Source organism: Thalassophryne amazonica, chromosome 3 (genome assembly GCF_902500255.1).
Source record: "Thalassophryne amazonica chromosome 3, fThaAma1.1, whole genome shotgun sequence".
Lineage (NCBI taxonomy): Eukaryota > Metazoa > Chordata > Actinopteri > Batrachoidiformes > Batrachoididae > Thalassophryne > Thalassophryne amazonica.
In genome coordinates this window covers 49,787,444-49,812,060 of record NC_047105.1, presented here as the reverse complement: position 1 = coordinate 49,812,060, position 24,617 = coordinate 49,787,444, and the positions used below count along the sequence as shown (strand labels likewise).

The 24,617-nt window shown below is 43.4% G+C and overlaps 1 protein-coding gene across 4 annotated transcripts in view; it reads left to right on the top strand.

Moving 5' to 3' along the window:
* Positions 1–24,617, top strand: part of kcnab2a (potassium voltage-gated channel, shaker-related subfamily, beta member 2 a) — a 269,685-nt gene that overhangs the window by 106,812 nt on the left and 138,256 nt on the right. The window contains exon 1 of one of the 4 annotated variants that reach the window (XM_034166216.1): positions 16,750–16,982. The exons of the other annotated variants lie outside the window; for them this stretch is intronic. Coding sequence (XP_034022107.1) covers positions 16,765–16,982 — 218 coding nt within the window. The 5' untranslated portion in view covers positions 16,750–16,764. Of the gene's footprint in view, positions 1–16,749; positions 16,983–24,617 lie in introns of those variants that run through there. 4 annotated transcript variants of the gene reach the window in all.

Genomic DNA, 24,617 nt, shown 5'->3' with positions numbered 1-24,617 from the left:
TTGCTCTCTTGGCCTCTGCAGAAGGAGGTGGGGTGGTGATTGTCATTAAGCCACTCCCACCCCACTTTCCCCCAACAATTACTCTGACAGCCCAATAACAGGCTCTAGCTGGGACTGGATGCTTTATTCTTTTCATTTGTTTTGACAAGCACTAATGTTTCAGCTATGATAGTGGAGACCCTCTTTGCATAGCTCATAATCCTTTTATTGTCAAATTGTTAAATGATGAAATTGTAAAAAAAAAAAAAGATTTAATTGTACATAGGCTACATCTACTCTGTAGTTGCACACAATCCAACCAGTATAGGCAGTGGACATCCACAGTCCACTGTGCATGTTGTGATGGTGGGTGGAACCTAATTTGGCCAGAGGAAATCCATACTGACAAGGGTAGAATTTTCAAACTCTGCACAGACATTTTGGTGGTTTATTATATGAAAGTGACATAATTGTGAACATTTGGTACATATATTAGGGCTGAAACAATTAGTTGAGTAACTCGAATAATTTGATTGCAAAAAATGTTTGAGGCAAATTCTGTGCCTCGAAGCTCCGTTTAATGTTGTAGTACATAGGCCAGGCCTGTGTGTGGCATTGTAAAGTCCACAGGAAAAAAACAGAAGACTAGAGCATGCCCATAAGCCGTGTAAGAGCTACAGAAGAAGCTACAACTTTCCAACGTGACACAGACTAAAATAAAACCTTTTAAGAGAAAGAGGGTCCACACTGATCATCTGACACAGACTGCACATTTAAAGCGAAGCAGTGTGTTTGTGTATTTTTAAAAAACACACATGGTTTGGTCCACTGGCTGCTCTACACTCTGTGCAGTTTATATGTGAGTCAAGTTCATTCAAAAACCACCTTTATTTGGATTTGATCAGAGTTTTCATCGGCAGGGTGCAGAGCGGATTTATCAATGTGGCTTTTGTGGAAAATTTGCACTCCAGAGCCCAGTTGTTCACAGGCTGTGCTCACGTTCATGTGCAGCCTGACTGACTAGATTACACTGACCGCCTGCGGTTACGGTCCGGTCTCAGGGACTCAGCAGACACCAGGAAAGATCCAAAACTTATAAAGACGTGAAAAAATAATTACCCAGGAAAACAGAACCGGACACCTTAAATTTGACAATCTGCGTCATGGCACAGCGATATTGTGCCATTGCTTAAGCCCCTGTCACACACAGCAAGAATGTGCAGGAACCATTCCCGACTCTGCAAATATTGCCATAATCCGATGCAGTCGGGAGGAAAAGAGGCATGGTCAGCATTGTCAGAACATAACCAGGTTACCTCATCCACAACTGCAGGATGGCATCCAAAGTGCATGTAGACAACAGATAGATGACACAGACTGCCGTCAGACAGCCATAAAAGGCGCTAAAGGCTGCCCAATGTCCAAACGTCTGGATGACAAACATGGGACCGAAGTAGGAGGGAGTGCTGTGTTCCTCCCTTTGCACAGTTCCTGCCAGTACTGAACGTATGGACCAGCCTCATGCCATATGTGTCAGGCATGGTGCGGTCACTCACTCACTCATGCAATCACATCTGCGCTCGTCCTCCACTTCACAGCACTACTGACTTCAAGTGCGTGTGTGTGTGTGTGTGCTTATAGCAGAGGTGCTGGACTGATGACGTGATTGCTGGGTGTGTGTGTGTGTGTGTGTGTGTGTTTTCACAATGGGGGAATGAGCAGCTATGTGTGTGCGCGCCGCACGCCCATGTGCGCCGTGAGCCATGCTCTCCCATACGTCAGACGCAGCCTTTCCAGGGAACTTTAATTTCTTTTTCTTTTATGTTTTGCCTCACTTCAGCAACACAATGAAATTCTGGGCACCGCAATGGTTGGATTATCACATGGGATTTATTTGTCCTGTGGTTGATTCCAGCACATAGCAGCTGGGTGAGAGGATTTTAACAACAGGCTGCTGTCTCTGCTCCACGTCCACACTGCGCTCCTGGACCGCTGTTGGAGGTGAGATTCATGCTTATTAATGCTGTCACAGCCTGGCATAACAGTTCCATGTCGTATCTCCTACAGAGTTAGAAGGTGATCATATATTACAGCAGTGCGATCCGTTCAGCTCCGAGTCTGATGCGTGCAATGACGCGTTACTGTGCACCATGGAGAGGCGCAGCTGCCTGTGTTATATACAGATATGATGGAGACAATAGTTTGCATTATTTACCCACCCAAGGAAAGGAATGGACAAATATCTGTACTGCATCAGATTTTTTCACATATTAAAACCATTTACACACAGTGTAAATATAAACTCTTCATCTTACCGAGAGTTACGAATGTAACTACGGTTCTGTGAATACCGGATGACCGCCAGAGGGCGGTGCTTTAGCACCTGGATAACTACATGTGCGCAAGCACAGAGAGGTCGAGAATATATACCAACAAAGTCACGCCATTGGATGTGACCTGGGTGACGTCACTGGTTGTCTTTATATGCCAGACGCACCCAGCGCTCGCTTCTTTTCTGAATGAACTCCCAAGACTCTGAGTGACAAGCAAGTCTGGCGGTCATCCGGAATTCATAGAACCATAGTTACATTTGTAACTCTCGTTCTATTTCATTCCTCCTGACCGCCAGAGGGCTGTGCTTTAGCACCTGGATGATTTAATACCAACAAGGTCACGAAGAGTCACACTCACCACAAACAGGGCATCCATTTTCTGGATTCCAGCAGTCGCATTAATGTACTGCTTCAACATTCGGACAGGACACAGGGAACCTGAAACAGATAATCCTGGATCAGAATGCGGTGCATCCACAGCCAAGGAATCTGGCTGGTTAACAAGGTTGAAATTCTCTTGGGTAAAAAGGACGGATTAGGCCACAGCGTAACCCCAGATCCGTCAGAATTCCATCGCAAACAGTCCTCAGCGACTGATAGGACATGGACCTCTCCCACCCGCTTAGCCGATGACAGTGCAAGTACAAAGGCAGTCTTCACTGACACCCATTTAAGGTCAGCACTTTCAATTGGTTCGAAAGGGGATAACCTTAAACCCTCCAGGACTAGTGGAAGGTCCCATGAAGGTACGCGTGCAAGCCTTGGAGGCCGCAAACGTAGAGCACCTTTCAAAAAACGACACACTAAGAAATGTGAACCCACTGACCGGCCATCAACGTAGACGTGCCGGTGAGGGTGCCAAATCCTCCCCTGTAGCTGTGACAACAAATCTTTCCTCTCCGGGAGAGCCCAAGGTTCCCCTTCAAGGAGTTTGTAAATCATAGGAAACCAAATCCTCCCCGGCCAGAACGAAGCAACCAGCAGCACCCTGTGGCTGCTCTGGTCTATCCTGTACAGTGTCAACATTAGCAGTGGGAGAGGAGGGAAGGCATAAAGGAGGGAGTCCGGCCACGGGTGAGCCAATGCATCCTGCCCCAGCGGGCTGTCTGGTTCCAAGAGGGACTACCACCGTGGGCAATGTGTTGAGGTGCTTGAAGGGAAGAGGTCCACTTCCGCTATACCATACTTCTGCCAGATCATCTGGACCACAATCGGGTTCAGTCTCCACTCTCCCGTTGGTGGTTTCTGTCTGGAGAGTAAATCCGCAGCGCTGTTCTGTACGCCGGGCAGATGAACTGCTCTGACACTTTGAAGGCGAGGCAACGCCCATAAGAGAAGCCTCCTAGTTTCTGCCAATGAGTGATTGGACCTGGTGCCCCCCTGATGGTTTATGTGGTAGACTGTAGACGTGTTGACCGACCGGACAAGAACATATCTTCCTCTCAGGGCCGGGAGGAAATGCTTGAGAGCCATTCGCACAGCGTGAAGCTCTAACATGTTTATCTGTTGAAGTCTCTCCTGAGGACTCCAGACACCCCTCACCATCCTGTGATTCCACACGGCCCCCCAACCTTTGAGTGATGTATCTGTAACAACCACCTCTCGACGAGAAGGGACGGAGCCTAGAGGGACACCCTTACAGATGAAGTCCACGTTCCCCAAGGGTCTGAGGTGCAGAAGACACTGGTTGGAGAGTCGTACAAGCATGTGCTGATGCAACTTTGAGTTGAGGCCTAGGTTGTTGATCCAAATCTGTAGGGGACGCAAGAACGGAAGTCCCAAAGGTACCACTAGCGACATTGCAATCCATTTGCCCATCAACCGGAGCAGCAAACCAAAAGGCAGCATCACAGCCCGTTGAATGTGTGAGACAATACAAATTACATCATCCACTCTCTGCGGGGATGGCGATGCAGTCATAGTCAGGGAGTTGATGGCAATGCAGATGAAGGTCGTTTGTTGACTGGGAACAAGAGAACTCTTTGCAAAGTTCACTGTGAGCCCCAACTGAGAGACATGGTTCAGTAGAAGAGCTGTGTCGTTATGCACCTGCTCCTGAGTCGGAGTGCAGACAAGCCAATCATCTAAGTGGGGTAGGATTCTTAATCCAAGTGTTTGCAGTGGGGCTAGTGCTGCAGCCATACATCTGGTAAATGTACGATGGGCAAGAGAGAGGCCGAAAGGAAGCACCCTGAACTGGTATGCTTAACCCTCGAAAGCAAAGCGGAGAAACTGCCTGTGACGAGGTGCCACTGGCACATTAAAATAGGCTTCCTTTAGGTCGACACTTGTGAACCAGTCTCCTGGTGTGATAGCTTGAAGGACGTTTACTGTGCGGAGCATGTGAAACTGCAGCACCTTGAGATAATGATTCAGACGTCAGAGATCGAGGATAGGATGAAAGCCGCCATCCTTCTTTGGAACAAGGAAGTAAATTGAATAGAACCCCCTGAGCTGGTCTGAACTGTGGACTGGCTCTGTGGCCCCCTTCTCCAGGAGTTCCAAAATCTCCCGTTGTAGGGCGGCAGACTGCACTGGGTCAGAAACAACAGTCATCACCCCATTGAACTTTGGAGGACGACATCTGAACTGAATTCTGTAACCCTCGAACAAGGTTGAAATGACCCATGGGTCTTAAACTTGAGCCTCCCAGTGGCTGAGATGATTTTGTGAAAAATTGCTGGGGGCCAAACGTTGGCAGTCAGACCCGACTACCTCTGCCTCCCATCCCTGAGGACCTCTGGGCACGAGTACTGGAAGGTCTGTGAAACTGTTCAGTTCTCGGGGGTCTGCCGTACACTCCTGAAAGGCAGGCCCCTGGGAGAGCTGGCCCTCAACTGCGAAGGCACGTGCAGCTCTGGGAGTAGGCAGGAGCCTGGATGTAGAGTGAAAAGCTGTAGCACGTCTGACTGGCTGAGACCTGGAAGACCAGTGTAGGTCAAAAAACTGTCGCCGAGATTTACTAGCCTCAACAGCACGCTCCAAAGTTTGTTGGGCCGCAGGTCCAAATACTTGGCCTGAAAGAACCGGCAGTGAATGGAGTGTGCCTCTGCAGGATTCGGACAGGGGGGACTGTGCAAGCCACACCTGACGTCTAGTGATGGTAAGGGTTGACATCAGTCTGCCAAGCTCTCTGGACATATAAGCAAAAGTTTGGAGTGAGGCATCACTAAGACTTTGAGTAGGGCTAAATGGGACAGTGAGTTGCCTAGGCGACCAATGCGAGCAGCTATGTCATAGCTTTTGGTGAGGAGGTCATCAGTGACCCTACACTGAGGTCGTGGGCAGCGGACGTCCGGCCGAGCAGCATCAGCCGGAGCCACAACCAGGTTCGCAATAATGCTGTCAATGGCGAGCATATACGGTTCAGACCATACTGCGCCGAATCACACATAGAGCTAAGGGCTCTGCAGTCCTGCGATAGATGGGTCAATATTTGGGGTCTGCCCAACATTGGTGGAGCTCCTCAATATATGGTTGTGAAACTGGAACGTTGAACTCAGGTTTCTGAGTGACTTTGAAAAAGGCAGTTGAAGCAGTGGTTTCCACAGGGGGATTGTCGACCCAAAGCCTGGATAAAGCCAACTGAACAGCTTGCTTGACAAAGGATAGTCCAGGTCCGGTTTGCGGCAGGGACTCTGCCTCAGATGTGTGAGAGCCCACTAATGAATGGCTTGGAGAGAGACCCCTCTCATCCTGATCCTCTAATGAATGGCTTGGAGAGAGACCCCTCTCATCCTGATCCTCTACACAGTTTATATCACTTGTCATGTACAAGGAATCAGTCGCAGCAATAGACATGACATCTTCCTCCTGCTGAGTAACTACATCGGTCTGATCAGCCTCATGAGGGACAACAGGAACTGTTACGGCATCCCTAGGCTGTAGATTCAGAAGCAAGGACTTAATCTGAGCAAACTCAGAAATCAACATTTTGACCTTTTCAGCCAAAGCATGGTCATGAGTAGGGATGGGTATCGAGAACCGGTTCCTTTCGGGTATCGTTAAGAAATGATTCGATCCACCGACATCAATAACCTTTTTACTCGACGATTCCCTTATCGGTTCTTCAGAGTGGCCGTTGTTTTTGGGGGGGTTATCAGGAGAATTATAATTTCTCTACATTGATTACAGACCCTGCAGCGGGTCTGTAATCAACTTTTCTGCAGCGCGGCTTTGCTTTGAACCTTGAACCAATCGAAGCAGTGATTCGCAGATCAAACCAGTGCTTCGATCATTGCTTCGTTGATTAATTTTTTTCTTTCGCTTTCCCCCGCAAAAACCCTAAAGAGCATATGGCTGTGAGTATTATTTACCTTTTTTATGTTAAACTGACCTGTTATGGTCTTCTGAAACAGTTAATAGATGTATTTTATAACTTAAAAACGGGACCGATGCTAACACGTTAGCATGTCTATGGCATTTTCAATGTTAATGTTAGCATTAAGCAGTTGCAGCTATCAAGCGTTTGTTGTCGTAAAAGAGTCAAATGTATTACAAATTGTAATATTTTTATTTATATATTAATAATAATACCAAGCACAACAATAATAGTAATAATAACTAATCTAATGATTATATACAATTTTAGAGAAAGAGACAGAAAGAACCTGAATAAAAACACAACAGAAAATATAAAACCAACTAACAATGAACATACATAAATAAATAAATACATACATACATACATACATACATACAGAAATAAGTGTTTCCTGTGAACACCTAGTGACTCTTACACCTCCATTTCATCCCTGTCTTAAGTTTGTTTCGGTCAAACCATATTTTCAGTGTGTTAATTTCTTCAGTGATTTCCTCCAGAACTATCTGCCAAGGTAGAAAACTGCTGCATCCTAGTAAGAGCAGAATACTACTGGAATGAATTTGAATAAGGAAAGTTGTTTTTGTTTTTTTTCTTTCTTTCTTTCTCACCAAATGGATGCTGCACTCGCTGCAGTTTATTGTCTGGAATAGCCCCATTTGCATTTCAGAGCTTCTAGAATTCAAACATTTTCGTGTGTGTGGTGTTGGGGGGGTAATTTTGGGTTGGAGCTTTTTTGTTTTTCACCGCTTTCATCCCTGAATATGTGAAATCGTGAGTCACTTTTGTGCGGATTAAAGTTACTAACTAGGCCTCCTGTCTTGTTGTGAGAAAGAAACAAAAATCATCCTCCGTTCTGTTCACACAGCTCCAAACGCTGCATGGCTCTCTGCCGAGTAAAGTTAGCAGATAGAATCCAGTCGGAATTAATCATTTCAAAGCGAAACACTGTTTTGTTTATTTTTATTTATCAAATCAAATCAATTTTATTTATATAGCGCCAAATCACAACAAACAGTTGCCCCAAGGCGCTTTATATTGTAAGGCAAGGCCATACAATAATTACGGAAAAACCCCAACGGTCAAAACAACCCCCTGTGAGCAAGCACTTGGCGACAGTGGGAAGGAAAAACTCCCTTTTAACAGGAAGAAACCTCCAGCAGAACCAGGCTCAGGGAGGGGCAGTCTTCTGCTGGGACTGGTTGGGGCTGAGGGAGAGAACCAGGAAAAAGACATGCTGTGGAGGGGAGCAGAGATTAATCACTAATGATTAAATGCAGAGTGGTGCATACAGAGCAAAAAGAGAAAGAAACACTCAGTGCATTATGGGAACCCCCCAGCAGTCTAAGTCCATAGCAGCATAACTAAGGGATGGTTCAGGGTCACCTGATCCAGCCCTAACTATAAGCTTTAGCAAAAAGGAAAGTTTTAAGCCTAATCTTAAAAGTAGAGAGGGTGTCTGTCTCCCTGATCTGAATTGGGAGCTGGTTCCAGAGGAGAGGAGCCTGAAAGCTGAAGGCTCTGCCTCCCATTCTACTCTTACAAACCCTAGGAACTACAAGTAAGCCTGCAGTCTGAGAGCGAAGCGCTCTATTGGGGTGATATGGTACTATGAGGTCCCTAAGATAAGATGGGACCTGATTATTCAAAACCTTATAAGTAAGAATTTTAAATTCTATTCTAGAATTAACAGGAAGCCAACGAAGAGAGGCCAGTATGGGTGAGATTTATGTCCAGAGATAAAGGATACAGTGACCAATTTCATATTTATTTACTTTAAGACTCAATGAAATACATAGAAAACCTGTAAAGCCTATTTTTAGTACAAAATTCACAAGAGGTATTGATAAGGGAATCGATAAGGAATCGGATCGATAAGCAGAATCGATAATGGCATCAATATCGATAAAATCTTATCAATACCCATCCCTAGTCATGAGTAACCTTCTTAGCAGAAGGGGCTCCTGCATGTGGGCATTTACGGTGCTTTGGTTCCTTCCTGGGGCTGGAGGCCAAAGTCAGCATTAGGCATCCCACTTTCCAATGCCAGGAGTCTAGCAGACCTCTCTGCCAGTGGCATGCAGGCACAATTAATGCAGGCGTCACCAGTCAGCGCTTCCCTCAGGTGTCCGATCCCAAGACACGAGGGGCAAAACATATGTCCATTATCTGGGCTCAAGGGAGCCAAACAGATACTACAGCCATGCAACAAAGGCCCTGACAACATTGTGAACTGTGTGCAGATGGCTAACGCAAGCCCTGACGGTTACAGATAGAAAGACAAGCGTGAATCACACGCAGTGTAAATAGTAACACAAGGCACGGAGCGTAAACCACTCGCAGCGTAATGCTAATACAAGGCACAGACCATGAATCGCTCACAACCACAGTCGTAATGAGACATGAATGACTCGCAGCGTAATGCTAACTCAAGGCACGGAGCATGAATCGCTCACAGTCACAGCCGTAACGCGAGGCACGGAGCGTGAAGCACTCACAGCCGTAGACTTGACACGAGGCACGGAGCGTGAAGCACTCCAGCCGCCGACTTGACACGAGGCACGGAGCGTGAAGCACTCCCAGCTGCAGACTTGACACGAGTCACAGAGCGCGAAGCACTCCCAGCCGCAGACTTGACACGAGGCACGGAGCGTGAAGCACTCACAGCCGTAGACTTGACACGAGGCACGGAGCATGAAGCACTCCCTGCTGCAGACTTTACACAAGGCACAGAGCATGAAGCACTCACAGCCATAGACTTGACACGAGGTATGGAGCGTGAAGCACTCACAGCCGCAGACTTGACACGAGGCACGGAGCGTGAAGGACTCATAGCCGTAGACTTGACACGAGGCACGGAGCATGAAACACTCAAAGCCACAGTAATAACACGATTCACACAGCCAAAATACTCACAGCCCAAGTCAGGGCTTGACAATAAGGCAATTTATGCACTGGGCCACAGGGCCAGTAGAATCTGAAAGTTACTGGCCCGGATGAAAATATCACTGGCCCATACTTTCACACCTGTGCCGAACCGGGGGGTAACTGATAAGAATTTTTTAAATCAACACTCAGACATTAGAATTGGGTTTCCTTAATGTAAAAACACTTGAAAACAAACACAAAATTCTTATACTACATGATAAAAACCTTAAAGTGAGTAAACTTTGAAAAAAATGTCGGTAGGTAACTGATAGGAATTTTTTCAACACTCAGACATTAATACAAAAATAAATTTATTTCTTGATCATTTACAAAATTAATATGTTAAATTTCATAAACCAAGTTCCCTTGCTAATGTCACCGTGGGGTTTCCACAAGGGCATACTGATTAGACTTTTAAACTGGCGTATGAAATCATACCACATTGTCTACCAGGACATGGTATATTTATACTTACTTGTTAGCATATTCTGGCATGGCCCTACAAGTTCCACAGAAGACAACCTCACTCTCCTCATCACGCTCCAGCCATGGCCGTCTTTTCTTCCAGGAAGTTTGCCAAGTTTTCCTCACCCTTTTCTTCTCATATTCAGCATCAGCAGCCTTCCTCTTCTGTGCTTGTTTTGAGGGTGATAGCTGTTCTTTCCTTTGCTTTCCTGGTTTCTGCCCAGGGGCAGGAGGTTTCAAGAAATTCATAATATTCACTGCGCTCGATCTTGCTTAAGCGAAAATGACGCGTCGATGTTGAAGCGAAATTTGCGCCACATCAGAAGATGCGCCTGCAGACGAAGTTTGTCTGCACCGAAGTGGTGCAACATGTCCTGTCTCTGGTAGCAGCCTGTGAGCAGGACATATGTCTCTTTTGTCCTTTATTTCACAACTATGACAAGAGTTTTTGGAGGAGCAGCAGCCCCACAGCAGCGGGAGCGGAGTTTCTTTTTCTTTTTTTTTCTTTTTTTTTTAAATTGTTTACATGTGCGCGCGTGAACGGGACAGTTGGTCCTCAAGTTGGGTCCTGCAGAGGCAGAAGGACCGCTGAAAGCAGCCTTCATCCAGACGCAGCTCCTGCAGCAAATAACGATACTGCCTGAATTGGGAACGTCTCATGACGTTTGTCAGCTTTCCACAACAACTTGCTCCGTGTGATCAAGGTCCGTCATGTTAACTTGACTGACAACCGGAGCCGGCGAGCTGAATGGAAACTCCTCCTATTTGATGACGCACCGGGGCGAATTTTCGCAGCAAAAGCAGAGCGACACACTGGGCGAAGGAGGTGCGTTCGTTGCCATGCGACCCCCGCGAATTTGTAGCATCTGATCGCGCCCGGTGTGAACACGGCATTAGACTAATAAATCTGCCCAAAGCGATTTTAATTCTTACTGGCCCATACAGACCAGTGAAATATGAACTTCACTGGCCCGTGGTGGCCCGGAACATGTAAAAAAGGCCGCCGGGCCATCGGACCAGTGCTATTGTTGAGCCCAGCAAGTGCTAAGTCACTTACAGCAACGACAGCAACACTAGCTGCTAGCAGAGCTGTTTTAGCAAAATGGCGGCAGCGCAGACGAAGTACTTCAAGAAGTGGAAAACACTCACGGCAAGCCCAACACAGTACACTATACTGGTTCTGATACACACACTACCACATAGTTAACCGGGTTAGTCGCACAACTAAACAAGTAGCCAGCTTTCGTCGAAACAACACAGCTAATGTGCACAGAGGAAAATACCCAGCAGGGCAGCGGCGAAGGCGTGCACCCAGTGAGGAAGGTGTACTCACGACAAGCGTCAGTCAAAGAATACAAAAACGGTGAAGCTGTGTCTCGCAGCCTCTGGAGGACGTGTGCAGTGCACGTAGCTCCAACTGAAGGTGGGTTGCGATGCTGTAAGCGAGAGTAGCAATCGCAACCAAATGCATTCTCAACCTCTTAAGAATGCGAGAATGTAGAAAAGAAGCGAGCGCTGGGTGCGTCTGGCATATAAAGACAACCAGTGACGTCACCCAGGTCACATCCAATGGCGTGACTTTGTTGGTATATATTCTGGACCTCTCTGTGCTTGCACACATGTAGTTATCCAGGTGCTAAAGCACCGCCCTCTGGCGGTCAGGAGGAATGAAATAGAACTGTTCGTTTAGGTCAAATTCATCATCACAACCTGATGAAAACTTATCCACGTGAAATGTCCTGATTTTGGAAATATCTGAAAATGCTTTAGTTCCTTCTTGTGGCTGAAGAAACGTAGCATTTTAAAAGAAGTCCCTCTGTGTTTTGTCTGTTCCCGGTGCTTTTCTCAGCCTCTATCATAGAACCCCAACGCTTTGTGCCACAACAAGAAAATTAACTTATTTTAAAAGTTGAAAGAGTCACAGCACCTCATTCATTCACAGCAGCGTTTATCACAACCATCAGTTGATTCTTCAGCATTCTACATGCAATGAAAATAAATCCCATAATCCAGTAAGACAAAAATAAAATACATTTAAAAAAAAAAAGTTAAATTACTCTCTTTGGCTTTCATATGGAGGGGTGAGGCAGAACGATAGCATACATGCGATCTATGACGTGCATGTCAACATCTGCATGCTCCGCCTACCAGACAAAAGGGTTCTGCTGGCAGTAGAAACACAAGCCAAGCCAGACTTAACCGTTCTGACCTGTACCATACTGACCTGGACTGCTCAGTGGAAACCGGGTTGTCGGCATACGCTGGCTAAATCATCATGGTGTGACAGGCCTGTTAGTTTTAAACAGCTGACCTCTGCCTTTCAATAGGATCACACTCTGACAGGACAAGCTGACATTGGCCTTAGAGGCTAAAAGGACAGCCTTCTGGAGATACAGATATAGAGTCTTTAGATGTTCATATTAAATCAGTGATAATTTCAACTGAATGATACAGACTCTGTCAGCTTTCATTCAGCTCGACTGAAAAATGTTTTGTTTGTTTTATTTGTATTCTTTGTGTTGTTGTTTTTTGGCAGTGTTTTGGTGGTTGTCTCTTCAATAAATGTAAACTTCTCATTGAAGCCATGTTTTGCTGAGTGCAAGAACACATGCAACAGTGTCATTCTACATGCTTATTAAAACATTTTTTAGTATAAAGTAATACTCCAACACAACTGACAGCCTTATTTGCACTCTTCACATTACTTTTGTATTTAATAATCAATAATTGCTCAGCTTTAGCATAATTGAATAATAAATGTCATTAATTGGCCCTTGTCAGTCAGATATTTCTGAAATTTCAACTGAATAATGGAATCTATTCTGGTGTAGCAAACAATAAGCCCTTATGAACATGGCTGCGCATTGTCTCTGTATTCAAAACTGTATTTGCCACACTCTGATTCTGACCGTGGCCTAAACACAAAGCTATGGCGTTAGAGACAGATTCTGTGGGTGTACTTAACTGATGTGTTTTGCTTAATGAGTTTGTTAGAAAGTACACTTATATGGTTTGTCTTTCTATAATTGTGTGTGTGTGTGTGTCTTAGATGTGCACCCATCACTCAAACCCTCATTATTGTGCAGCTCTTAGTATTCTTTCCTGTGGAACAGCAATCAGAGGCTTTTAGTGCAGAAGCATTGGTGAATAATTCAGGGATATTATTTGCTGTAGTTAGCAGAAACAAGACTGGCAGCTAAACGACATAAATGGATTTCTTCCTTGTTCTCACAGGGAGGGGAGGAGGTGAGGTGTGGGTTGTGTTGATAGAGTACAAGTAGTGAGGGGAGGGAAGTAATGCACTCTGTCATTTACTAATTGGTTTAGACATTTCCTAGTAAGACACTCCCAGTTTGGGTGGACCCACTTCATCGCTGTCTGCAGTGTGCATTTATAAGAGCAGACTGGCACCCAACAACGTCGCTCATGAGCCGACCCCCAAGAAATCGGGTGAGTTTAAGAAGAGAATTTCCACGATGACCGCATCAGGAGTGCGTGTGTGTGTGTGTGAAGGCTTGTTGGAGCAGTGAAGAGGGTATGTATGTGGATGCATGCTGCCTAGCCTGGAATTTGCTGCTTTACCTCCTTCTTTATCTCTACGTGGAAAATCTTTTTGTTGTTGCTGTTGTTTTTGTAGAACTGGCAGGATAAGCAGAATGAACGTGTAGTATTTGTTAGAATCAGAAGTCATGTAGCATATGATGGCATAAGTATTAAAATTTCAAATACGTTTAAATATTTTTTAGAATCTGTATGAGGTACATGAAATATTGTTTATGATAACTAACAAATGAGTTTGAAGTGCAGATTTGGAATTGTTTTCTGTGTGCTGCTTTGTACAGTGGTGAATACATGTAGCAAAGTCACAAGTTTAAAGGATCAGTATAGGTGAGCCCTAATCCATTAAATATTACTTTTTATTGACTATACACCTTGTAAGGATAGTTTTGCTATACATCTGTGTAGTTGTATTTTCAGATTTATCAAAAAAAAAATTGGCAAAATGTAGGCCTGGGCGATTTGGCCTAAAAATTAAATCTGCGATATTTTCAGAAAAAAAAAATCTACTTTTTTTTTTTTTTTTCCCCCCTACTTTTTTAAAGAAAACATTTAGTACGAATACAGAGGTAATTCAAAACAAGTTTTGCTTTTATTTGATCAAACACTTAAAACTAACCTCTACTTACCTCCTGGAACTGAAGCTCCAACTGTTCTTTTGATTTAAAAAAAATACACTTGGGTAAATAATTCCACCAAAGTAAGCTGCTTTTTAGCGGGAGTTTGCGCACTTGTTCCCCTCGTAAAGTGTGACATTTTTCCCACGCAGCTGGATGCCTCTGTTTTAGATGCTGGAATAAGTTTGTTGTGCAGCTGCGTTTTGTTGCTATGGCCTTTAGACAAACTTTGCAGCGTGCAATCACTTGTTCCACGTCTGTCGCAGCAATCCCAAACCACTGACGAAACTCGCTCTTCCTTAGCGGTAGCCATGTTTGTTATTGTGTGAAGGAAACAAGAAGGGGAGAAGGGAGCTACGGAAGGTTCTGGGGACAAAAAGGTGCGTTGCTGCAAGAGGAGAAAAAAACTTGAATTTTTTTATTTTTTAAATCATCCGCAAAAAACTCGAATTAATCGATAAAATCGATATATCGCCCAGGCCTAGCAAAATGTACTTTGGCAGTTAAAAGAATGGCACATACCTCTTAAAGTTCACTTCATGTATTTATAAAAATAAAGAATCCGGTGTGTGTGTATGCTGTGCTGCAGATCAGTGTCAAAGGGAAAGTAATCTTCAAAATGTGGTCTAAATATTCAACAGCTGTCTTAAGCACAAAATGCTCTTTGCGCTGTAGTGTAGTTGTTGTTCCATGGGATTCCTGTAGCAATAATAGGACTGACACAGTGGTGCCCACTCTTGAATAAATTTGCCGATATGCTATTTTAAGTTGCTTTTGAAATCCAGAGAAATCATTGATGTTAATCAAGGTAAGCATACATTATAAAGGACAAAAATATAACAATTTGCAGTGGTCCTCCTAAGTAATTATATCCCCAGCAAACAAAAGTAACCCTGTCCATCCGTTGGTCCCTTTGTCTACTGTATCTCTCCATGAGTCTTGTCAGTTCAACTCTTCCAAAACCAGCTGGTGAATTTCAGTGCAATGTCACACCATGGTACCAAACCATATGAAGATGTACATGAAGGTAAATAATTCCAGACTAATGTCTTCAAGGGACAATAAATGAACTTCTGTTTATTTGACACATCATATGGTATTGACTTCTTCAATGCAACTACCCCTAAATTGGCTGGTGGTTTCATTGAAACTTTACGCAGTGGTAGCACACTGTATGAAGATGTACTTGAAGGAAAATAATTATGATCCAATATCTTAAATGGGAGATGATTAGACTTATTCATAATTGTCAAATACATTTAAGAACAGATCTATTAGCATCTTCAGTACAGAAGTTGACCAGTTGGTTTATTCAGGTATTCCATAACAAAACATTTACTGCCACCAACATGCAATCAGCTACAATGGCCGAGCAAGTGGGAGCTCGATCATGGATATATAACCATGTCCATCTGTCCATGAGTCTTGCAATTAGAACTCCTAAACCACATAAACTTCATGAGAATGTGCATGAAGGAAAATAATTCAGGTTTCATGTTTTCAAGGGGAACGGAGTGGAATTTTGTATTTAGTTGATTCATCATACTTTGTGGTATTGACTTTGTGCATGAAGGAAAATAATTCTGGTTTGATGTCTTCGGGAGAGGACTTTTTAAATTTTAAATTAATGCACCATACTGTATGATACTGACTTTGTAAGCACTGCTCTGCCTGAATGACGTTACTGATTTCATTGAAACGCCACACAGTGGTAGCAGACAATGTAAAGATAATTCTGGCCTGACCTCTTCAAGGGGAGATAATTAGGCTTGGGTTGTTTGTTAATAAATCTTATTCTTCAATTAAAGACACAAACCAGTTTAATAATTCAGATATTTAATCACAACAGATTTACTACCATAAATATATAAAACATACAAACAACTGCTATGACAGTAGGTGTGAGCTTGATCACAGGTTTCGATTTTGTCCTGAAATAAGATCTAAGTTGAATGTGGACTCAATTGCATATCTGTATTTCGATCAGTGATATATAGATAAATGCTCTTGATTCTTGATCAATTGAAAATCAAAGACACATGGAGCGATGCCCCTTCCTTTGTCTTGGTGCATGTTGAATGGTTCCCACTGTCAGATGGCATGTGTCCTCTTTAATCCTGCCCCTTAATCACTGGCAAGTCACCTGAATGCTCCCTGTTAGTGTAACTCTGCAATTGTACACCTGTCAGGGGAGGGTGGTGCAGGGCTGTTGTGCGACTCTGGTTACAGGATGCATGGCTGTGTACTTCCCCAAGCAGAAGAGCTTTTTTTTTTTTTTTTTTTTTTATGGGGGCAAGTGCTATTTAAGAAGGTGGCTGTGCCCTGCCAACTTCTTGCTCCTTCTGTGTCCCTACTTTGTTGTGACTCTTCGCTGCACGAGTCACATCAGCATCACGAGGAGAAGAAGAGGGGAGTTATGTTTGCGGGAGGGTACGGAGGTGGTCCCCAGGGGCCAGTCGGAAGGCGCAAGTCCATTCACTGTCCTCCTGAAAACCCACAGATTCCTAGACCGGCAGCATCAGGCAGCGGGGTACGGAAGAGCAGCAGCAGTGGCAGTGGCAAGATGCTGTCTATGTCATACAGCGAGAGCATCCGGAGCGGAATCAACCGCTACCACTCTGACCAGGGGCTGAATCAGCCACGGCCCACCGATCAGGCTGAGCTGCAGAGACTCCGTGAGCAGAGAGTTGCTGCTCAAATTAAGAACATGGAAGACTTCCTGAAGATGAATGGCCTGGCCCTGGAGGAGTGTGTGTCCTATCAGACAGGGATGAAGTACAGGTAAGAGAAGGGCAGAGATTGACTCAGACTCAGAGCATCCAGAGACCAGGTCTGTGATGGGGCTGAGAAATGGCAGGTGAGAACGAGTTAGATAGTTTGGTATCTACTAAATAGGTGTGTGTGTGTGATTGAGCCGAAGATTGAGTATGTCGGCATATTTATTTGATTTGTTTCTCATCTCAGCTTATTTAATACATTTAGAAATAGCAGTGAGAATTGTGTGTCTGTACAGAATTTATTATTTTTTTCCCCATAAACTGGTTTTGTCCTCATCAGGCTGCCCCGATAACAAGGTACTGGAGCTCAGGTTTTATTTTAATCATCTAGGTCGCTGGCATATTTGTTCAACTACATAGGAAGGACAAACTCTTCCATAACCATTTATAGAGCCCCTAAGGCAGGGGTAACCAATCTTTTTTGAACCAAGATCTACTTTTAAAGTTGACAGTGTATCAAGATCTACCAAGCCACATCAAAAGCCATAGCATAGCCACAGTTTATTATGTACCAATATAATAACACAAATTTTCTGTCACAAAGATAAAGTTTTAACAATAATAATACATTATTCAAGTAAAGGTGCGTGGTGCAAAGAATAAGCACAAGTAGGCCTAGCACTGGCCCCTAACAACACAAAAACAAACAACCCAAATAATATAATGACTAATTCAAGTTGGAAAAGTTGTTGCCTACCTCAGTGAGACTTCTGACACTGAAAGGAGGAACCTAGTCTCTCATAGTCCGGACAGTAGGAGCTGAGTGCCAGCTGTAAGCAGGCCGAGAGGTGGTCATCAGTCATGGTGGAGCTTGACTTGATTTTCATGTGTGAAAAGGCAGACTCACAAATATGTTACTCCAAAAAGTGCAAATTCTGTGCAGTTTGTCTGAGGTTAGGGCACTTGTCTTTCTTCATTAGATTCCAGAATTGGACATTCATGCCAGGTGTTGCTCTGGATTTCAGCTCAGTGTCATTTTTCAGTGTGAGGATCTCATTCTCAATAGCACAGCTATCCAGGTTGAGAAGAGTGATGTTTCAGAAATTCTTTTACGTTTGGGCAACAATTCAGAAAACCATTCCAGAAATGTACCTCTGTGTGTTTTGCATGTTTTCTCCAGCTGTGCACGGAACAAACACCCCTGCAGACTCCTGACCTGAACGGAACACGTAATCTTTTTTGCCACATCCATCACATCTTACATACAACCCCTGGCAAAAATTATGGAATCACCGGCCTCGGAGGATGTTCATTCAGTTGTTTAATTTTGTAGAAAAAAAGCAGATCACAGACATGACACAAAACTAAAGTCATTTCAAATGGCAACTTTCTGGCTTTAAGAAACACTATAAGAAATCAAGAAAAAAAGATTGTGGCAGTCAGTAACGGTTACTTTTTTAGACCAAGCAGAGGAAAAAAATATGTAATCACTCAATTCTGAGGAAAAAATTATGGAATCACCCTGTAAATTTTCATCCCCAAAACTAACACCTGCATCATATCAGATCTGCTCATTAGTCTGCATCTAAAAAGGAGTGATCACACCTTGGAGAGCTGTTGCACCAAGTGGACTGACATGAATCATGGCTCCAACACGAGAGATGTCAATTGAAACAAAGGAGAGGATTATCAAACTCTTAAAAGAGAGTAAATAATCACGCAATGTTGCAAAAGATGTTGGTTGTTCACAGTCAGCTGTGTCTCAACTCTGGACCAAATACAAACAACATGGGAAGGTTGTTAAAGGCAAACATACTGGTAGACCAAGGAAGACATCAAAGCGTCAAGACAGAAAACTTAAAGCAATATGTCTCAAAAATCAAAAAATGTACAACAAAAGAAATGAGGAACGAATGGGAGGAAACTGGAGTCAACGTCTGTGACCGAACTGTAAGAAACCGCCTAAAGGAAATGGGATTTACATACAGAAAAGCTAAACGAAAGGCATCATTAACACCTAAACAGAAAAAAACAAGGTTACAATGGGCTAAGGAAAAGCAATTGTGGACTGTGGATGACTGGATGAAAGTCATATTCAGTGATGAATCTCGAATCTGCATTGGGCAAGGTGATGATGCTGGAACTTTTGTTTGGTGCCTTTCCAATGAGATTTATAAAGATGACTGCCTGAAGAGAACATGTAAATTTCCACAGTCATTGATGATATGGGGCTGCATGTCAGGTAAAGGCACTGGGGAGATGGCTGTCATTACATCATCAATAAATGCACAAGTTTATGTTGATATTTTGGACAATTGAAAGGATGTTTGGGGATGATGAAATCATTTTTCAAGATGATAATGCATCTTGCCATAGAGCAAAAACTGCAAAAACATTCCTTGCAAAAAGACACATAGGGTCAATGTCAATGAGCAGATCTGATTTGATGCAGGTGTTAATTTGGGGGATGAAAATTTACAGGGTGATTCCATAATTTTTTCCTCAGAATTGAGTGATTCCATATTTTTTTTCCTCTGCTTGGTCTAAAAAAGTAACTGTTACTGACTGCCACAATCTTTTTTTTCTTGATTTCTTATAGTGTTTCTTAAAGCCAGAAAGTTGCCATTTGAAATGACTTTAGTTTTGTGTCATGTCTGTGATCTGCTTTTTTTCTACAAAATTAAACAACTGAATGAACATCCTCTGAGGCCGGCGATTCCATAATTTTTGCCAGGGGTTGTATTTACAGACCATTGTGCTCCTAGCCAACTTTTCAATTCCTGGACTTTTCAGACATGCAGATGTGATTTAGAGGGGAAGTGTTTTTTTTTTTTTCATGCAATTGACTGGAAGTCAGCCAGCGATCAACCAGTTGATCACAATCAACTGGTTGGGCCTGCCAGCCCTAATGCTGCATTTGCACATAACGATGACAAGTCACGAATGGCACGAAGTACGCACGTCAGAAAAGAACGCTGTCACATGGTCTGTTAAGGATCATCACTAATCAAGACTGCTCAACACGCTCAGTTGCGACCTCCATAACATGAGGCGAAATGAGGGTGGTGCGTAACATTCGTGGAAGATTTTTTTGACAGCCAAAAACTTGCTCCATGAAAATCATAAAATAATCACAAATAAATACCAACACATGCTATTAAGAAACCTATTCAGATGCGTTAGGTCACATTAAGAATGTCAGGAATGTGCCACGAATGACGCAAATATGATATTCATAATGCGTCTTGCCTATGTGTAAACGAGCCTTAAGGTATATTTAACCCCTAAGGTACAGCCACTTCCCACACTTGGAAAGTGTCCAAAACCCTTGACTGGTAGTGTACATAATATTAATATCTCAAACTAGCATGTTGCCCGTGGGGATCCACATGCTCTACATTGGGTAGTGTTTATAAAATAGGTAGCTGACATTTTTCAGTGGCAGTAATAAATAAACCAAAAATCGTATAATAAGTTGGAATGGCATGTGAGTCCAGAATGTTTTTAGAACCTTAGACCTCAATAATTTTTAGAAGACTAACTCACCCCTTTTATTTCCTGTTAATTATGTAATTTTAAATGTTAATTTACTGTGTTAATGTATTTATAAATTGTTTAGGTTCTTGTTATCATAGACACACTATTATTATCACTCACTCATCTTCAACTGCTTATCTGGGACTGGGTAGCAGGGGCATCAGCTCTAGCAGGGGACCCCAGACTTCCCTTTCCCAAGCCACATTGACCACCTCTCAACTGGGGGATCCTGAGGTGTTCTCAGGCCAGTGTGGAGATACAATCTTTCCACATAGTCCTGTGTCTTCCTCAGGGTCTGCTCCCAGATGGACGTGCTGGAACACCTCCTGAGGGAGGCACCCAGATGGCATTCTTATCAGATGCCCAAACCACCTCAGCTGGCTCCTCTCAACGCAAAGGAACAGTGGCTCTACTCCATGCTCCCCATGGATGGCCGAGCTTCTCATCCTATCTCTAAGGAAGACACCCACCAACCTCCTGAGGAAGCCATTTTCGGCCCCTTGTACCCATGACCTAGTTCTTTCAGTTATGACTAGGGATGGGTATCAAGAACCGGTTCCTTTTGGGTATCGTTAAGAAATGATTCAATCCACCGACATCAATAAGCTTTTTGCTTAACGATTCTGTTATTGGTCCTTCAGAGTGGCTGTTATTTTGGGGGGTGTTTGTCAGGAAAATGCTAATTTCTCTACATTGATTACAGACCCTGCAGCAGGACCGTAATCAACTTTTCTGCAGCGCGGCTTTGCTTTGAACCTTGAACCAATCGAAGCAGTGCTTCGATCTATTGCTTCGTTTATTCTTTCTTTCTTTCGCTTAATTTCCCCCCGCTAAAACCCTAAAGAGCATATGTCTGTGAGTATTATTTACCTTTTTTATGTTAAACCGACCTGTTATGGTCTTCTGAAACAGTTCATAGATGTATTTTATAACTTAAAAACAGGAGCGAAGCTAACGCGTTAGCATGTCTATGGCATTTTCAATGTTAAAAGTTAGCATTAAGCAGTTGCAGCTGTCATCACATTCGGGTGCATTGTTTTCAAATTGTAATATTTTTTAAATTTATTTTTGTTTATATATTAATAATCTAATGATTATTATATACAATATATACTTATTATATACAATTTTAGAGAAAGAGACAAAAAGAACCTGAATAGAAACACAACAGAAAATATAAAACCAACTAACAATGAACAAGGTTGGGTAGGATTACTTTGAAATGTAATCCAAAAGTAATCAGATTACAAGTAATCCAAATGTATGTACATACATACATGTAATCCACATGTATTCTTTCAAAGTAATCCTACCCAACCTTGACAGTGAACATACATAAATAAATAAATACATACATACAGAAATAAATAAGTGTTTCCTGTGAACACCTAGTGACTCTTATACCTCCATTTCATCCCTGTCTTATTTACGTTTAATGACAGTTTGTTTTGGTTAAACCATATTTTCAGTGTGTTAATTTCTTCAGTGATTTCCCCCAGAACTATTTGCAAAGCTAGAAAACTGCTGCATCCTTGTAAGAGCAGAATACTACTGGAATGAATTTGAATAAGGAAAGTTGTTTTTTTCTCACCTAAATGGATGCTGCTCTCACTGCAGTTTATTGTCTGGAATAGTCCCAGATTGCATTTCAGAGCTTCTAGAATTCAAACATTTTCGTGTGTGTCGTGTTGGGGGGTAATTTTGGGTTTCAGCTTTTTTTGTTTTTCACCACTTTCATCCCTGAATATGTGAAATCGTGAGTCACTTTTGTGCGGATTAAAGTTACTAACTGGGCCTCCTGTCTTGTTGCGACAAAGAAACGAGAATCGTCCTCCGTTCTGTTCACACAGCTCCAAACGCTGCACGGCTGTCTGCCGAGTCAAGTTAGAATGATAGAGTCCAGTCAGATGAATGATAACACAACAAAATATTTTTTTCACTCATGGTTGTGTGGTTGTGGTGGTTGTGTGAAACCATTTATTGTGTCAACCTGTATTTACTCTTTTTAAATCATAATAACAACAGAAACTAGCCAAATGGCCCTAATCCAAGTTTACATACCCCAGTTCTTAATACTGTGTGTTGCCCCTTTTAACATCAGTGACAGCTTGGAGTCTTTTGCCATAGTTGTGGACGAGGCTCTTTATTTACTCTGATGGTAAAGCTGCCCATTCTTCTTTGAATAAGCATCCAGTTGCTGTAATTTCCTGGGCTGTCTTGCATGAACTGCACATTTGAGATCTCCCCAGAGTGGCTTAATGATATTGAGGTCAGGAGGCTGAGATGGCCACTCCAGAACCTTCACTTTATTCTCTTGTTGCCAATGACAGGTCCGCTTGGCCTTGTGTTTTGGATTGTTGTCATGTTGGAACGTCCAGGTACATCCCATGTGCAGCTAGCTGGCTGATGAGTGCAAATTTTCCTCCAGTATTTTCTGATAACATGCTGCACTCATCCTGCCATCAATTTTGACCAGGTTTCCTGTGCCTTTATAGCTCACACATCCCAAAAAGATCTGATCCACCTCCGTGCTTCACAGTAGGAAGGGTGTGCCTTTCATCATAAGCCTTGTTGACTCCTCTCCAAATGTAATGTTTGTGGTTGTGGCCAAAAATGTTGTATGGCTGGGGGTGCCTGGCTGCCTTTTGTTTCTGTCTTCGTTTCTGTCTTTTGTTTTTCCTTCCAGGTGGTTTGCGTTCAGGACTGAGTGGCTGTGTGGCTGAGCTATCAGGACCTCACCCTGATCACCTGAGGCTGGTCATGTGCAGCTCGTCAGGACTCACAGCTGTGGTGCATCTACATGGATTGGAGCATGGTTGCATTTAAGTCTGGAGTACACAGTGTGTATTTGCCAGAGACTCGACCTTGTGACCAGACGGGTGAGATCGTCGTCTCGAGAGCCATCTCATCATCTTGGATGCAGAGACCGTACCAGGTTTGGAAGCCATGGTCTGTGAAAGAGGAGGGGGTGAGGTCTCACGCTCGTCAGCACACTTCCTGAGGTACAGTAGGTTTTGTGACTAACATTAATACAGTCAGTAATGTGGTGTCCCTCACACCTTATTATATTGAGCTGTTATGTTAGTCGTTTAATCAGCTTCCACTGCAGTGAGAATGTGAACTGGGTGTTCCATGCCTGCAGGGTGGGAAGCTGATTAGTGATTAAGCCAGGAAGTGTTTGCTGTTTATGTGCACCTTTGAGTGGTCTCTCTGTGTGTGGAGTGTGGACTCACATGATGGTTTCTTCTTTCACAGACTCGGTTTGTCGCGGCCACCTGGGGGGTGTCGGCGGGGTCCTTGGGTCCGAACTGTTTCTGGCTCCGGACCGTTTGTGCTGCTAGGAGCGCACCGTATCTCCACCTCGCAGACCGCGCACTCATTTGTTTGTACTTTAGCACATCACTGTTATGTTTATTAAATTCTGTTATCCTTTGTACCGTGCTCTGCTTATTTCATACTGGGTCCTTCAAACGCTGGTCGGTTCTCCATCCTGCGTCCGACACATAACACAGAAAGTTCAGTTTTGGTCTCATCACTCCAAATGACTTTGTTCTCTGTGCTGTTTGGCATGTTGTAAGCTGGATATTTTGTGGCATTTCTTCTGGTGATTTGACGATGCAGCCCATATTTTATCAAGTGCCTCCTTGTTTTGCATCTTGAAACAGCCACACCAATTTTTTTTTTTTTTTTTTTTTTTTACAGAGAGTCCTGTATTTCAGCTGAAGTTATTTGTGGGTTTTCCTTTGCATCCCGAACATTTTTCCTGGTGGCAGTTGCTGAAATTTTTGTTCGTCTACCTGACCGTGGTTTGGTTCCAACAGAATCCCACATTTTCCACCTCTTAGAGTTTTTAGACTGCTGATGGGCAGTCTCAGTCCCTTGGATATCTTTTTTATATCCCTTTCCTGTTTTATGCAGTTCAGTTGCCTTTTCTTTGGCAATTCTTTTGCTTTCCCTATGACTCAGAAACCAGAAACATCAGTGCAGCACTCAATGAAAGATGCAAAGCCAGAAACTCACTGACCTTTTATACACACACACTGATTACAAGAAAACAGATCACAGGTGAGGATGGTTACCTTTTGTAGCCATTCAAACCCGTCTGTGTCAATGTGTGTGCATGTTATCAGGCCAAAATCACCAGGGTATATAAACTTTTGAT